Here is an 18,889-nt window from a genome sequence, read left to right as displayed (position 1 = left end):
GTAGTACGAGATCGTAAATTAGTGAGATGTTAACACATTAAGGACCGCAGAGAAATCTGTAAGACATACGCCTGGGACCGCACGTTTTTGGGCAAACTTGTACATTCTAAAATCAACATAACTTTGTTATTTATGAAGCGATTTTTGTTAAACTTTCAGAAATTTTATAATAGGATGCATTCTAGGTATTATTGAAAAAAAATTATGTTTTTTAATAATGTATCTAAGTAGGTGACATCTAAAGACAGCGTGTAAAAAACACGGGCTATTTCGTGATCCATCCGTAACAGACGGGACGCGCAACACGAGAAAACTCGTGAGCGGTCCTTAATGTGTTAAGTAGTCAAATCAATGTGATTCGCGGATTTGGTGCTATTTTTTAGGACGGTTACGTAATACATATAAGGTTTGGTAACACACGACTTGTGATCACGTTCATCTGACTCCTTCGAATTTCCCAAATTTACGACCTTCTACTACACTTAACGACCTTATATGAAACACCGTTGAACTCGTCTCAACAAACACTATCATATTATGAACAAAAAAAATATGGCTTTCTATTTAAAAAAAACTAATCTTCCCTCAGTGCTTTACCTAGAAAAAAATTATTTACACCACATTATGTCCCCCTTCATACCAAATAATTTTTGTAAAAACATTGTTTCGATACCGTTTGTTGCTTATGAAATATTCCTCCGGGTGCAATTAAAACAAACACCCTGTGAAGTGTCTTGCAACTCAATTATCTTGAAAATGTTAGTTGCGATAGAATTTTATTCTGCACTTATATTTTATTTTTTCACGTCGTATCACCATCTTTTCGCGTGTACTATCACTTATGGGACACTCTTATTATGAAAAATAAGTTTCTATCGTGTAGGTTACTTCTATGTTGTATGACATTGTTGTCTATGTTTTCTTACCGTTCAATGTAGGTGTCACGAATTCTCATCCTGGAGCTATCGTTAATATGATGATGGCGGGCGCAAACATCGTTCGTTTGAACATGTCCCATCAAATGGAGAAATGGCATGCAATCACTGTACAGTCTATCAGAGACGCTGGGAATAGAATGTATGAATTCACGGGTGAGATTTACCCTCTAGGAGTTGCAATGAATCTTCGAGGTCCTGAAATACGAACGGGTATATTCCACGGAGATGAAACAAGCATAGTATGATTTTCAGTTACTATCCCATAAATTTATTTTTATTGCAGTTGCAGAGAACTGAAACGATACAGAGTTAAATTACCATATATTTTGATTGTTCATATTAAAGCGAATCTAGGACACAGATTATTTGAAATAAAAATACATTTTACGACAACACCGCGTAAATTGTTTAGAAACAGGTTTCAGTCTGGTAATTACCTACAATATTTTTTACTTGTAAAATTATCTTAAACGTCAGAACCAGTTAAAGAGTTACGTGAAGATCAATTGATCAGAAGTAGGTACATACTAGTGAATAACAATAAGACAAAAATATTTTGGGTTCGTAAAGAGTTAATAATCCTTTCAAACATATCTATTTTTGAACATAGTTTTGTACTGAAAATAAACAATCAATTAAACAATTACAAAATAGTTTGTAGATCTAACAGGCTAAATAAGGCTGAAAAGAGAAGCATTTAATTTTATGTTCAGTTCGAAACAATAGAATTTTTTTCTTTAAAAAAATAGAACAATGTGACAGATTTTCTTAAGCGTTCTCACTAGAAAATCTTTTAATTATTTGTATTTACAGGGATACGCTGAGTTAAAAGAAGGCCGTACAGTAAAATTGGTAACTAACGATCTTGCGAAACGTGCAGGAAGTGCTTGTTGTTTTTGGGTATCTTACCCTGAACTATCACGAATATGTCGACCCGGTGACAAAATTCTCATCGACAGAGGCGCTGTATTATTACAAGTTTCTTGTGTCTGTTAGTTATTATTTTGATTGAAATTTCCGAAGAATTCTTCCAATAGCTTTCACGCCAATCTGTTGAAAAATGCACGATATCCAAGATAAAAATACTAATGTTGTAAATCTAATTTAATTTTCATTCATACAAATCTCGCTAAATGCTATGAGAAATATCGGCTCTAAGCTTTTTTTCTTAAAGAATGAGTATACCGTTTGCAGAAATGTCTAATATTCTTGGTTAACCCATTTGCATGATACAGGGGAATAAAAAATACGCCCCTATCGCCAAAGTTTTTTATTTAATCTATGTTTAATGTGCACATATATGTATATAAAAAAATCTATAAAACTTAATACAGTACATACATACTTCAATTACTTGAGCGATTTTTACTTAAGTATATACACGGTAAACAGTGGTATGTGTAAATATTCATTTCTTGGAATTTTAACTCAAATAAAATCTAAGAAATCAAAACAGTGGAAACTCATATAAACAAACTTTTCTCTTAATTCAGGTAGTAGATTCATAACCTGCAGAGTTTTAAAAGGAGGTATTGTAAGAGATGAAAAACTTGTGCAATTATTAGATAGTGTCGTTGCATTACCACAACTGTCGAAAAAAGACGAGGAACATATTCAGCTATCTTCATTTTTGGAATGTGACTTCTGTATAGTAAATCACACGCGAAACGAAAAGATGGTGGAAGCAGTAAAAACTGGCTTTAATCAAATGGGTATGCGTACGTCAAGTGTGTCCTTCGCAATAATTAATTTAATTCTTCAGTTGTATTAACTCTGTCCCTTGAATACATAAGGAGTAGTATTATAAAGGCAAAACGATCGAGGCAAACGAAAATAGCGATGAGTAGACTCCAGATGTTATTCATGCAGTTTCTTATTCTCATGGCTTATTTTCCAATAACTATAATATGTATGTTCAATTTGTTTATTCTATCTATGTTTTACCCTTCTATTTTTGGGCGAGTGATACTTATTTTAGTTTTTAGATCGAGTCCTGCAACTTTCAACCATTATTTTTGTCAAAACTAATTTAACATCTGAATAACTTTCCTTGTTAGTAGTGTAGTGCACCGATTTAACATTCGTTACTGTAATGCTCATGTGACTCTACCTTAAATCCTAATCAATATTTCCTAAGGGTATTACACAAAATTTCGTACAGCCATTTTTCAAAGTATTTTAAATTCCAGGTTAAATGTAAATTCAAAGTACATACTTGAAATTTTTCTTAATTATTTGTATAGGTACTACTAGAATCTGTATTATCGCGAAGATTTCCTCGCAACAAGGTTTACACAATTTTCACAAAATTTTGCAAGCAGCGGACGGTATTCTCCTTGACAGAGCCAGTATCGAGATTGATGTAGGACCGGAGAAACTGTTCCTTGTAGAAAAAATACTCACTGCTAACTGTATGAAAGTAAGTACTCGATTATTAAACTCTTATAGGAATCAGGAAAAGGCAGTTATTTATGATAAATGGGACACAGCGTGATTGTAAAATTGACCTGAAATTATGGTACGTTAACGTATGTTTTATGCCTGAAGGGGTGAATACACATAATTATAATTATATTGCGATAAAATGATAGTAACTTCAATATCGTAATATATAATGATATTACAATAACTTAAAAAAAATTATTAAATTCTTAGAGGGAGAGGTTTTTTTTTAAAATTCACAGATAATACATTTTTTTTATTTTCTCGATACAAAAATTATTGTTTACACGTAACCAGATAAAGTATGTTCCGAGTAGCGAAATTTTAGGGGCCGTTTCACCTCTTCAAACTGTTTTTGATACAAAAACAAACAGATACGTTTTTAGTAGTTTTTACTTTTCTACAAATTCATGATAGTTTGAACAAAAAATTATTTTCGCTCGAGGATATTACCATGTGCATTTCAGTTAAAATAAATTCTGTTTCCAACCCGAACTATAATCGATACAGTTTTAGTAGGAACTTTATTAATCGAGATCATAAATACTATTTTGCTGTTTTCAAAGATTGGAATTGCTTAATAATTAACAAATATACAGAAACCTTGGAAAAATTAATAAACGAAAAGAAAATAATATTATGGAAATATGAAAAATGTAGATACTATGTACTTACATATGTATATGTAATTCAGTAGGGAACTAAACATTACGATAACTACTTGCTTTAACACACAAGAATTTTATAAGAAAAATTCTCTAGCAATTTGAAGTATTATTGGTAAATGGAACCATGTGTTTTATGTATTTATGTTATTTAGGTAGGAAAACCTATTATATTTAGTTTCCAAGTGTTGAAGAACAAAGTACCAGAACTTGATGTAAATTTAATTGCGAACGCTGTTCTGAATGGGGTTGATGCTATTTTTCTTAAAACTGGAAGTTTAAATGAAAAGGAGACTACTGAGTTAATAAATAATGTCGACGCTGTATGTAGAGAAGCAGAAAGCGCACGTTGGCAAAAAGAAATTTTTGATGAACTCAGCTACAAGGTATACATACTTATGTACATCTTATTTACTCTTGATACATACTTTTTTAAAGGTTTTTTTTCGCGACGGCTCCTGCAATAGTTCCAATTAGTAAAAAATAATCTGTGTCAATTTGGAGCTCGATAAAAGAAGACAGAATAAAAATTCAATAAACAGACGTATAGATATACATATAAAATTCAATATAGAAAAATATTTTTTTTTCATACAAAAACACCTTTTCGGCCGACTGTTTCCACGGTGGCGTCGATCACGCTCGCTAGGTTTGAACTAAAACACAAAAGAAAAATTTTTCATTTTCTAGATTCTAGAAGGCTGGGGAAGTACGTAGCATTTTTTCGATATCTCAAAAACTTTCTTTTTTACAGACAATTTTGAATAATACATTTAGGCCAAAATCGATTTTTTTATTTCCAATGTACGTCATTTTTACAAAAGTAGACATTTTTTTAAAAATTCGACTCATCGAAACTGGGAAATTTGACGATAGCGTCAGTGCTATGGGTATACGTATCACTTTGAAACTTCACACACAGCATTAAACTTACCTATTTTACGAAATCCTCACGGGCGAAAGTCCGAAAAATTTGCACACAAACACAAGTATTAGATATCTACAGATACGCAGCTATAAAGAGGTCGCACATAAAGATCTTAGAATTAGTAAGGTCACAAATTCCGTGAAAACGCCCGTCGACGTGCTACGCTATCAAACACAATTAAACTAAATTATATGGAAGACGCTGTTAAAATCCGTACAGAAATACGTTCGAAACGGTGTTGTAAAATTTTCAAGGTGACACAGATACTTCTAGCACCGACAGATATCGTTGAATTTCCACAGTTTGAATATAAAGTATGTTTTCTGAACGTCATTCATTTCTTACGGCACTGTAGGCCCTTTTGTTCCCTCTAATTTTCAAACGCTTGTAATTAATAAATAGAGGCTCAACGGCAATTTTGTTACTTTTGATTTTCTTACTTTTTATTTTGGTATATAGAATCACCCCCAAAATACAGGGTATTTCACGTAACTTGACCACCTTAACTATATCGCTTATTTTGTATGATAGAAAAAATATCAGGGGAGAAAAATATTCTGTTCGAAGGCGCCAATACGGTGATGGGCCGAATTTTTTTCTCAAGGTCATTTTTTTCGAGATTTCAAGGTTATCGAATTTTTTTTTAATGGGACTACATATTTTCACTACAATACTCTTATAGCATATAAAAAAACAAATCCAACGAGGTGCAATATGTTGACCTTCACGTGACCTTTAGCGAAAAAATCATGAAATGTTTGTCAGTAAGCTCAGTACGCGTTCGGGGACGGTAAATGAAGGAATTTCAATTTCATTGGAACAGTGTACCGTGTAATTGTCCCTGGTGCCTGTAAACAGACATTCGTATTTTCCTTTCATCGGCAGAAAATATGTGACAAAGGGTTCTACATGAATGTAGATCAATTACTGCAGAGCAACTTAAAAATGTACAGCAAGAATTTATTTACCGCCTCCAAAAATGTATCCAGGTTCATGGTGAACACTTTGAACACCTTCTAAAATAAAGATTTAACTAAAGACTGTTCCAATGAAATTGAAATTCCTTCATTTACCGTCCCCGAATGCGTACTGAGCTTACTGACAAACATTTCATGATTTTTTCGCTAAAGGTCACGTGAAAGTCAACATATTGCACCTCGTTCAATTTCTTTTTTTATATGCTATAAGAGTGTTGTAGTGAAAATATGTAGTCCCATTAAAAAAAAATTCGATGTACTTGAAATCTCGAAAAAAATAACCTTGAGAAAAAAATTCGGCCCATCACCGCATTGGCGCCTTCGAACAGAATATTTTTCTCCCCTGATATTTTTTCTATCATACAAAATAAGCGATATATTTAAGGTGGTCAAGTTACGTGAAATACCCTGTATATGACACCTGTGATCGTACACCCTGTATATTAATACACCTTATACGAACACAGATGCCAATACCTTTGGATCCTAAGCACGCGATTGCTATAGGAGCAATTGAGACGTCCTTAAAATTAAATGCTTCTGCAATTATCATCACAACGACGTCTGGTCAAAGTGCTGCTATATTATCGATGTATCATCCACGGTGCCCGATTTTGGCTGTCACACGTTACGGAGTTGTGGCGAGATGGCTGCAATTATATTATGGGCTTCATCCATTTCACTACAGAAGTAACTACCATTTTCCCTTACTCAAATGAAATTCCTGGTACGTGTACTATCTCTCGTGAGTGTCTATTTAGACACTTGGTAAACTGGTGGTAATAGAACAGAAATGGCTAAATGTAATGAAAAACATGTAAATGAACCATTTGCGGACGATCGACGCATACATGCGTCCAGCGTGAACTATAAATGTATATATGTATGTAAAGAAAGTGTACTTTCGATTAGTCGATTAGTCGAATGCGCGGAGTCTCGCGCGAGTGCGACTGTAGAACAGTGTGTAACTGAAACGGCACACCGGCAAAGATTGAAGCAGAGTAGAATAGTTAGATAGAGTAATTAGTAGCAAGGATAGAAAATAGATAAATTAATTAACTTTAATTGTCGTTTCTTTGGTTTCAGGTGAGCGTGTATATAGTGTATACATATAGTGTATATAGTGTATGTAATAACTAAATGTACGTAAATAAATAATGGAAAAAACTTTGGTTTCAGAGAGACAAATTCTAGTTGATTATAAATTGAATCCCTGAAGTAATTGTCTTATAAAACGACAATTAAAGTTAATTAATTTATCTATTTTCTATCCTTGCTACTAATTACTCTATCTAACTATTCTACTCTGCTTCAATCTTTGCCGGTGTGCCGTTTCAGTTACACACTGTTCTACAGTCGCACTCGCGCGAGACTCCGCGCATTCGACTAATCGACTAATCGAAAGTACACTTTCTTTACATGTACACCCACGAGCAAAGTTCGCTTTCACTAGGGACAAAAGCGGCGTAGAATAAAAGTTTTCCACCATTTCGTAAATTTATCCCAGGAACTGAAATTAATGTTAAACTGAATGCGGTTCTTTCATGTAAGTGTAGTGTAAGTTTCAGTGGCTTCTGTGGTCAAGTGGTGGGGGGCCTTTCCCCTACGCTGCTATTCCCCCAACGGAAGCCGACTTTGCTCGTGGATGTACACCCGCGAGCAAACTCGGCTTCCGCGAAGGGAAAAAATGGCGAAGGGTAAGGGCCTCCCACCATTTGATAAATTTATTTCAACAACTGATATGAATGTTAAATTGAATGTGAATTTGGCATGAATTCCAATAATTTCCGATACCAAGTGGTAGGAGGACTTTTCCCTACGTTACTTTTTCCCCTAGTGGAAGCCGAGTTTGCTCGTGAGGGTACATATACGATATGATATACGATTTACAATACTGTTGGCCACCCTTGTTCTATGATATCCTGCATACTGCCCAAGACGAAATTAACAGTTGAAATTGTAATATTCTCCAGTACAATTTATATTACGTTTTATGCACCTGTAAATACAGATGAGCCGTTACCTGATTGGAGTAAAGACATGGAAGCGCGAATACAAAGTGGCATTGATTCTCTTCGAAGAAAAAAGTACATCAAGGTAGGCGATGCAATCGTTATACTTAGCGAATCGCGACAAGGAACAGGCTTCACGAATTCCATACGTGTAGTTTATGTAACGTCTGAACATACAGAAAACGATCTACCAGATTTTCAGCCCTGCGGGTAACATTATTACATTTGTACACATGAATTTATATACATTACACTTTAAATGAAAGAAAAAAGGTAACATTAAAAAGCGCAATTTGGGTCGAATTCTTTGTTTTATTAAAAATTAATTTTTGGTGTTTCAATATACAGGGTGTGAATAAAAATATGGGTCATTTTCACAGAGTGCGTTTCAGAAACTGCGTTTGCGGTTTCAGTTTTGATTTATTAACAGGTGAAAATACCTGTGAAATATCAGTGAAATACTAAGACGCGTTCTTCAGATATATCACCACAGACGAGATATAAGAATAGACCTAACATCTTATGGGACTTGGTGTCTCACGAAAATCACGCTGGTTCGAGCGCACTTCTCCATAAAAGTTTCCGATTTCAGGAACAACATTCGACCCGTGATAACGCACAGCATACACGCCCCTGTGATTGCATATACATAGCAATACATACATACATTATTGCTTCGGTTTCGCTAGCAAGGAATCTAATACTGATATGGTACGAGGACTTCTGACGCTCCCGAAACATGGGACAGAAACTTACATTGCATGTTAGGTCTATTCTTATATCTCGTCTGTGGTATCACCAGCTCAATCGGTAACTGTCAGTGCCGTAGCGACCTACAGTGAGTTACTTTAATATTCGGACACTTTAAAACTTTCACTTTGTCGCACTGTAACTTTATTCGTGATAAAGATAGAAGTTAGTGACTTGTAAATTATATTATTACAAAGGGTCTAGTTTACAAAAATAACAACATTAAGTATGTAGTTCGTAATACTTATTATATTTTCTGTTTTAAACAAAACAATGTCTAATTTTACGTTACTTTAATATTCGGACACTTCAGAAAATTGATAACACTGTTCAAACGTAAAAATTTTTTAAATTTTCAATAAGCTTTTCTGATGGATCTTTGTGAGCTGAATACGAATCTGCAAACCGTTTCTTTCCAGCACGTCCAGTTTTTGAAAAAAAAACAATTTTTGGAAAAATTGCATATATTCAACTTTGGAGCTGTGCTGTGCTTTGACAGTAATAGCTATTTAGTTTCTGTTGACACGAAATGATTCTCTGGACTCTTTCGAACAAAATGGTATAAATTGTTATTGTATTATAGATATCTAAATATGTTTAAATAATGTTCAAAGTGAGAAGGACACCGAAAACGCACCACTTTTTGTTGATATTTTCCAATCTGTGTATTTCAAAAACTAAAAATCTAGGACAAAATCTAACCATAGCACGGGAAAGAATAGACCTTTCTCCATAAGAAAGTGACAAAGAAACTTACAAAATCTGTTTTGTTTTAAATAGGGAAGCGAAACAGTTCAGCAGAACACGCGGCGGCGACAGTGGTACTTAATGACGGCGGTCGCCTTACCTAGGCGCGAACGGCCACTAAAATTTTTACTTTGTCGCACTGTAACTTACATTATGTCGAGTTGTAAATTATATTATTAAAACGGGTCTAGTTAACAAAAATAACAACATTAATTATATGTACTTTAAATTTATTTTCATCGCTAAAGATAACGTCATGCCACCATGTATCATCTTTTGAAATAAACTGTTTAGTAAAATTTAATCTTTTCTTTCGTAACTATTATGATACTTCATTCGAATGTAAATTATGTTTACAAACATCGTAATCTCTGTATACAGTCTCAAACCAATACAAAATATTAAATAAATTACTGGTTGTGAAAATGATATAAAAAATTATTACTAAGATGATACATGGTGGCATGACGTTATTTTTAGCGATGAAAGTAAATTTAAAGTACATATAATTAATGTTATTATTTTTGTTAACTAGACCCGTTTTAATAATGTAATTTACAACTCGACATAATGTAAGTTACAGTGCGACAAAGTAAAAATTTTAGTGGCCGTGCGCGCCTAGGCAAGGCGACCGCCGTCATTAAGTACTGTAACTGAACTGTTTCGCTTCCCTATTTAAAACAAAACAGATTTTGTAAGTTTCTTTGTCACTTTCTTATGGAGAAAGGTCTATTCTTTCCCGTGCTATGGTTAGATTTTGTCCTAGATTTTTAGTTTTTGAAATACACAGATTGGAAAATATCAATAAAAAGTGGTGCGTTTTCGGTGTCCTTCTCACTTTGAACATTATTTAAACATATTTAGATATCTATAATACAATAACAATTTATACCATTTTGTTCGAAAGAGTCCAGAGAATCATTTCGTGTCAACAGAAACTAAATAGCTATTACTGTCAAAGCACAGCACAGCTCCAAAGTTGAATATATGCAATTTTTCCAAAAATTGTTTTTTTTCCAAAAACTGGACGTGCTGGAAAGAAACGGTTTGCAGATTCGTATTCAGCTCACAAAGATCTATCAGAAAAGCTTATTGAAAATTTAAAAAATTTTTACGTTTGAACAGTGTTATCAATTTTCTGAAGTGTCCGAATATTAAAGTAACGTAAAATTAGACATTGTTTTGTTTAAAACAGAAAATATAATAAGTATTACGAACTACATACTTAATGTTGTTATTTTTGTAAACTAGACCCTTTGTAATAATATAATTTACAAGTCACTAACTTCTATCTTTATCACGAATAAAGTTACAGTGCGACAAAGTGAAAGTTTTAAAGTGTCCGAATATTAAAGTAACTCACTGTATTTAGGAGGAGACACGCTTATCTCGTAATCGAAGTGACGACACACGTCTCGTGGTACATACTGCAATCATTTTTTCTAAAATTTTTGAAGATATACAATACGAATTGTGTACCGTTTTGTTAGATCGCGGTAGGGTTAATCACCTGACTAGGAAAAGTCTCTTTTAAAAGTCAACATAAAAATTACCATTGCTCTATTATTATTTATTACAGTCTTATGAAAATAAAAGCTTTTCATTAAATTATCATTAAATCCCTTGTTATCTAACTTCCAGAATGTAAACATATTTATTGAAAATTTGTGCAGTACCTATGCTAATCTCATGATTCAATCTCGATTCACGGCAATGTTTGTCTTTGATATTCAACATATGTTCCGCATATTTTCTGATCATAACGAGTTATGAATTGTATTTCTTTTTGAAAGATACGCCATCGTTCATTCGTCTTTGGTGTGAATAAAGTGCAGTTGAATAGGACTTTGCTAGCGCATCTGGTTATTGCATTCCGTTTCTATTTATTGCCATGTTACAAGTACATTGTACATATTGTATGTATGTACGTTCTAGATTAATGTTCAAAGGCATGTTTCTGGAAAACGAACTGTGTCAAACGAAATAATTTTATTCTATATTTTCTATTTATTTTTTCACATAAAATCATCCCCTACCTGGCTGTATTACCAGTTACACGACAACTGATTGTATATTTATTTCATTTTGAGACAAGTACTGTTCAAGAGTTCCATTGATGTTTGGTGTTGAAAAATTACAAAAATTTAAAGAGTCGTCATTATATTTCGATCGTTTTACTTCTCATGAACTTCTACGCCTATAGATTAATGGTTAGAGAAAATCAATTCAACAATTTGATACTACCTTCTTTTTTTACAGGGGGGCGGGGGGCCAAGGTATATGCACCAACGCGCACAAGACGCGATGACATATATTAGACATTATAGAAGACCCGATTTATTTATCGCTTGTTACGTATGAAAAATTTTCTATCATACCTCTCGCTCTAATAGTCTGCGCTCGCACCCGGCAAAGGAAAACGTCCTTACGTTTTCGTTATCCCTTGAGTTATCGAGGGAGTAAAATCCGTTTCCACGGCGTGGTAACCAAAAGACTAGGAAGCGTGACGCAACTTCAACCGTCAAAAATGTCCTTATATGGAAATTTCATAGCATCCCCACCAATTTCTAGGCCTATATAAATCCGTTGATTTTAACCCTCGGGGGATCAGAACTCTACCGTCACCTTTAAAGACACGTCGCGTCACGTTCTTGTGAGTTGGTCATTACGTTAGTGAGATCGGGCTAAAGTTCCCTTTCGAATCCAGTGAAACTTGTAGTAAACCAAGAACACTTTATTTGTATTCCGACTAAAATTATTACTTTGGCATTATTCCGTAAAATCCATTCGCAACCCCCGCAACGCCAGTGCGTTAACACCGAGCACCTATTTATTTCGGTAATAGTTATTATTTCATCATTACTTACTAGTACGCGACAACACTACATAACACATTTGTAACCAAAGACTGATTAATTATACTGTTATTTTATAAATCTGTGTAGTTTATTTTGAATCCATAACACGATCCAGAAATCTGTAGTATTATCGATATACTAGTTTCCTCTAGTTTAGACTAATATCAGGTCGACCGTTCCCACACTAATACAACTTCGCCGCTCGAATTGTATTAATTATAAATTCAATGGTTACGGGGAACTAACTATCATTTCCTAACGGCTCCCTGATTTCGCACCAGGTTCGTCCGTGCATTACACTTTTCCAAGAGTATTTCCAACCCAGTGGCTCTCCGATTTCGCATTGGGTTCGTTAACGAATTTCACCTTCCTCGGCTCCCTGATTTCGCATCAGATTCGTCCTCGTTTTTAAACATCCTAGCGGCTCTCTGGCTTCGCGTCAGATTCGTCCGCGCACCTTACTAATAAACTGATACCATATTCCTTGGAAAACCTAAACTCACCGGCCTCTCGCGTTGCTACGGCCCGGGCTCGTAACACACTTTTACCTGTAATCCTAATTGGCCTTCTTCTTCTAGGTAACGGTCGTCTATTGTGACTGGGGTTCAGACGGGAATACGTCTTCTATTAATCCTTTGTAAATCATTTTCGAATTTTAATTTTTTCTTCATCAGAGTATCTATAAAGGTAACAAAAGCGTTCCAATTAGGAATATTCCGAATCATAGTGTGAATGAAGTTTTCCTGATTGAAATTACCCACAATGTTGGTCAAAGTAACCCTTTCATTATTCCATTCAGGGCAGAAAAACAATGTGTGGGCTGCATCATCTACGTCAAGGCAGAAGAAGCAAGTTTCATCCGATTTCTTTCCTATTCTATTTAGATAAACAGCGAAACACCCGTGATTGGTAATTATTTGTGTTATAAAATGGTTTAATACCATTTTTTTTTTGTCCCTAGAAGTCCATTTATTCACATCTTTGATAATTTGATTTGTCCATATTTGTTTCTGTCGATTAATTGTGTATGTTCTCCAATTTTCTAGAGTTTGTAGTTCCATTAATCTTTTTAAAGCCCGTTTCCTAGTTTTAATACCAGAAATAGAGTTGGGGTCCTCTGTGTCAATCGTACCTTTTTCGATTTCTCGCCGCATGTTAAGTCTAAATTTATATAAGGCTTTCAAATATATTTCAATCGGGGCCAATCCTGCTATAAGGCATAAATAGTCCCTAGAGGCTGTCCTATACGCCATAGTGACACGAACAAGTATTTCTTTTTGTGAGCGGATAAATGATCTCCTGTTATTGCCTGTATGGATAGAAGGTTGCTAAAGGGGAGCAGCATAACAAATAATAGATCGCTAAACGTAATAGTAGACTCCTCTCTTGTCGGATTTAACGCCAGCGGTATTGGGAAGGATTCTAGAAAGTAGGCTAACATACTTTCTGGCCTTGTTTACCACTATATTTAAATGCTCATTGTCAGTGAAAGTATGTTTATTATCCCATATAATACCCAAGTATTTAATCGACGGCACTAAGGGATGAAGACAATTGGATATTGGTATTTCCTTGAAATTTTGGAATTTACGACCATTAAGTATGATGACCTTGGTCTTGTCCGTAACCATGGAGAGTTTCTTGTTCTTGGCCCAGGTGCATGCCAACGAATACTCCTGAGAAAGAAGGTGAATAATTCTATCCCATTGATTTACGCGAAAATTGTTTTTCACACGGGCAGCTATACGTAGCGTGCTCCCGTGTTAGTTCTAATCTGAACCTGTATGTGCTTTCCCCTCATGCCAGAACACCTAATGTCGTATATAGAGAAGCGTTGTCTTGAGAAAAAGGTAGAGATAAAAAATTATAAAATAAGAAAAACAAAAAATTGAAGCCAGAACCCACCACTTTTATGTATTTGACTTTGGGTCGCGCTAAGTGTCTGTACACGTATGTTATAATTAGAAAAATAAAGTTACTATGTAGTTTTATAATTTATAATTATCATTTATTTATTCATGATATTATAACCTATCTCCGTGTACGAACTAAAATTTAATTCCCAAACTAAACTGCCCGCGCAAGAACGGGTACGTCAGCTGGTACTATGTATAACGTGAATAATGTAAGTAATGCGAATAAGCAATAATACTATAACAAATAAAACGTTATTCGAATAATCATTTAACACATAGAACTACCAACCAAGTCAAAATGACTTGTCAGGATACTCTTATAACGATGATTAAAATGTTACAACAATACATTCTCTGATATTTTGAAAGTTTTATTACGATTTGAAATTGAAGAAATTAATTAATTTATAAATGTGTAAATTTCTAAAGTTTGTCATGTTTATCGACCTATCGAAATAGAAATGCGTTTATCGTCGGTAGTTCTAGTGTGAAAGACAAATTCATTCGAACAATGCCTAATTCTGATTAGTAATATGTTCGCTATAATTTAATATCCGCATAGAGACATATTCAACTGTTTACTGTACTTACTAGATTCCATATGGTATCTATTCCCTTATCAGTTAACGATTAGGGTGTAACACGTTGCAGTTGCCGCGCATACGGCAAACTTTCTGCAGAATTCGATAAAATACGGGGGTTGCGATTCGTGTTTGCATTGGTTCGACGCACATTTGACGCGTTATCGTAGCACGAAAACATCTTCTCTGTGCTATGACGAATTCAAAAGTTAAATGAGCGTGAGTAAACCCGTTATGGCCAAGTTTTGATCTACTGATGACTGTTCGTTCTTTCCTGCTAAGATTTGAGTATTGTTGATGCAAAAAATTGGTCATGGGCGTTCAGAATATGTGTGTAGTGTTCTTCTAAATTTTAAATGAATGGATATTGTTCTGTCTATTTTTATATGATTGTTTGGAAATTTATTATTTCATATCTTGAAAATTATGTGCGTCTTGGAAAGCAACAGTTCCGTAGGCTTCAATTTATTCACGATGATCGATAAATATCATGTGTTTTTAAGAAACTGGCGATTACGTTGTTAAATATGTAATTTGAGATGGAGTGGTTCGAGCACATTAGTAATTTTATTCATTTTCATTTCACATCCAAGGTGTGCTGTTACTTTACACGACGTCAATTAGTGTGTCTATCAGTGTAGGTAGACATGTTTGTTGAGACATTAGAAGCTAAGATGTTCAAGTGAGCATTAATATTAATGACAGAATGTAATTTTATACGCTCTCGATCTACTTCTATACATATACATATGATGATCAATTATCGATTCCCTTCGTCAGTCATTTGTCTTTCTGATTGAAAAAAATACCTATGACGTCCTTCCCATCGGACAGTTACACGTTGTGTACTTTAGAACCGCAAAAACAATTAACTACCACGAGACTGTCTTCGAGATTAATTTTAATGCAAACTCGATAAAATTCGAGATAATACATTAAACGATCGTAATAATTTTTAATGAGTAAACGCAAGTTATATTCTCACCATTTTCTTAATTTTTTGTATGTAGTAGATCATTTTTACCAAAAATTTATGACACTTGCGCATATTGGTAAACGTTCATACCGAAAGGATAAAAACAATTTTCAAATATGGACACGAACGATGTACTTGCTCTAATATCTTAAGAACTAGATTACAGAAAAAACGTTTAAATATAAATATTCAATACATTAGAATGTGAAATTCATTTAATTAAATAACATTAAAGATTAGAAAATCAAATTGGAATATACCCCTTCTGCCTTTTCTTGATTTATTAGAGAAAATGTGAAGGAAAGAAAAGGGAAAAATAAAATTTACAATAATATAAAAGTTGAATATGAAATATTTGTACGTATAGTCGGACATGTGAGACCAACTTGGCAATTACAAATTACTCGTAAGTTACTTGCTGCGCGAAAAGGTGTTTCAAAAAAAGGATATAGAGAGGGGCATGCACTAGAATAATTATTATTTTTCTATATTGTTTACACGTGAAGTATTGAAGGCCACCTTGATTTTTTTGAACGGAACATCCTATATTTCTTTGCATAAGTTAAGTGAGCATTAAAAAGTGACTATCAAGTATAAAGGCATAGAATAGATCTAAAGTGGGAATTTATTGAGATATTTCCAATGAAAGATTTATTTTAAAAGGTGTTTCATTGAATTTTATTGAACCATCGACGCACATCTCTGCGAAACATACAAAAACACTATTATTAATGCACGTGCAAAAATCTCTGCAAAATCACTAGAGAATGTGCATATGTAATTTGTTAAACTTTAGATGTTTGTATCAGAAGGTACTATAACGGTCAACAGTTCCTTTATGCTACCTTTTATAATATAACCTTCATGGTAAATATGTTAATATACTCACCATTCACCTATTATGCTTTAACATTTACCTATTTACTCAGTTTTTAATGCTCATTTAATTTCTGCAAAGAAATATAGGGTTTAGGGAAAATTCGAACATATGTCCTCCTTGATACATACCATGCAATTTTTGTTCGAAATATTTTTTCGGACAACAAACAGCTTGCGAGTAATTTGAAATCGTCCAGATATACAGATACCAGTAATCTACATATCACATGCCAAAGTAATTCAGTGTAATTGTAAGGGAAGGATACGATCCAAAGAGCGCTTCCTGACCGAGAAAGGCCTCGGACTGTAGGGGTCGATTGGCTTAAATAAGAAAATGTTAGCTATCTCAGTTGCAATCTGTCCAATTTGTTAGAGACGATGTTTCAGATTGACTTCTTTATACCCATTTTAGGTGGAGGAAGTTATTTTTCCGGTAGGGAGCCTGTCGCAATCTTTTAGAAAGAGATACACTGCGTGCGGAAAATCTCGACCGTGTAAACTAATTTTGGGTAGTTCTCGCTTTGTCTTCTGAAGTTTCTCAGGTGTACAGTTTATAAGATGAACGGTATAAAGAGTGTTAGCGTACTTGGTCAACGAATTTGCAACGTTGTGATGAAAATCAAATGTAATGTTTTCTTTACAAGTGTTTCTAATCATTTTTTATAGATCAATATATAGACAAATTTAATTTTAGTAACACAAGCTTCAGTTTAAAAAATATTGGTACTTTTACTGTTAAGGTTAACCCTGTCGATATTGGGCGAAAGGTAAAATACTATCTCGAGAACCACGCTAAAATACTTACTTCAAAATTCTAAAAAAATTAGATATTTTGTAAAAACATCTCTATATATGCATATATAGAGACCAAAAATATTGTATCATAGGAATTTGAAGAAACTTCAAAATTTAATAAAAATAGTTGCCGATGCTTAAAGAAATGCCACGGTAAACGGGAAAAATGCAATGAACTACATAAGACAGCAATTGTATGTGGTTCATGTAACAGTAACAGATATGTATGTATGTAGGAGACAGAGTCAGAAAATTATTATGTATATGTTAGGATTGTTACGATTGTCAAAGTAAAAGTGAGTGAAGTTCCTGAAATCCCGTTTTGAAGTAAGTTCTGTATTCTTAAAAAAATTCCTTATCAAATTTAGTGTTGTTAAAATGAGCCTCGAGTCTTGAGCTTTAACAGCTCGAGTCGCGGTTCAAACCCTAAAGGCTCGAACCCTCAAGGTTCGAAGCTTGAGTCGTGAAAGCTCGAGTCTTTAACGCTCGAGCCTTTAAGCTTGAAGGCTCGAGTCGTATAAATTGTATGTAGTGAAGTAATGTACAGACCTTGAATTTTCGAAGCCTTAAAACTTAACCTAAAAATTTTTAGTTTTTAACTCTGATATTACACGAATCTCAAGCTTTTAAAGATTCAAGGGGGAATAATCCAAAAACGTCCAGAAAAGCGTGGTTTTTATAAATTAGTTCTGCAACACCCAAACCTCATTAAACTATTATTAATAGGGTGATCAAATATATATTTTGGACAATACGTTAAATTTTCTTTTATTACAAAATACCTATGTATACTTGAGCAAGATATACGAGTCATAGGATGTTACGCGTCGAACAAAATAATTTCTCAATTTGTTCACGGTTCATTGATCAAAGTTGGGACATTTTTTTCGTTATTCACGTGATATTCGACTTAATATTCTGGTAGAATATTTTCGAAAAATTATACTTTGAAAGTATATATATAAAAAACTTAATTTTTGCCAATCGTCACTGTGTTATTCCACATTAAGTCTGAAGCTTTAAGGTTCAACCCTCTAGAACCCTTAAGTGTTAAATAATGGAATTTACACTAAATCTATAATATTATACTTTATACAGTTTTTAAAAAATACAGCGATGACTGCAAACACATGAGAGATTGATACCAAGAAAGGGAAATGAAAAATGAAACAAAATAACCATTGAATAGTAGACGAAATGAAACATTGCTAAAAATTTGTCTGTAATGTTCAAAATATTGTATTATCTGATCGACTGGAAACATACTCTTACGCCGTGGGAGTCATAGATGACCGGCAGCAAGATTAATGTACTACGCATGATAAGTTTGCACAATACATACAATCATATTGTGTAATATATTATTATATGATTCTAATGGGCAATCACTCTTTGGCGCTGAAGACAAAACCAGCAGAAACACGC

General features: G+C 34.0%; 1 protein-coding gene across 1 annotated transcript; it reads left to right on the top strand.

Annotated features, from left to right (window-relative positions):
- Positions 1-976: 976 nt before the first annotated feature.
- On the top strand, positions 977-8,176 carry LOC107193011 (pyruvate kinase-like). The gene is made up of 7 exons (XM_015582381.1): positions 977-1,177; positions 1,752-1,929; positions 2,432-2,650; positions 3,182-3,357; positions 4,201-4,431; positions 6,418-6,640; positions 7,962-8,176. Exons 1-7 carry the CDS (start codon positions 977-979, stop codon positions 8,174-8,176), a joined length of 1,443 nt encoding a protein of 480 aa, XP_015437867.1.
- Positions 8,177-18,889: the final 10,713 nt, after the last annotated feature.

This window comes from Dufourea novaeangliae, unplaced genomic scaffold, assembly GCF_001272555.1.
Source record: "Dufourea novaeangliae isolate 0120121106 unplaced genomic scaffold, ASM127255v1 scaffold479, whole genome shotgun sequence".
NCBI classification, from domain to species: domain Eukaryota; kingdom Metazoa; phylum Arthropoda; class Insecta; order Hymenoptera; family Halictidae; genus Dufourea; species Dufourea novaeangliae.
Note: the sequence above shows the minus strand (reverse complement) of the source record. Positions and strands in the feature narration are given on the sequence as shown.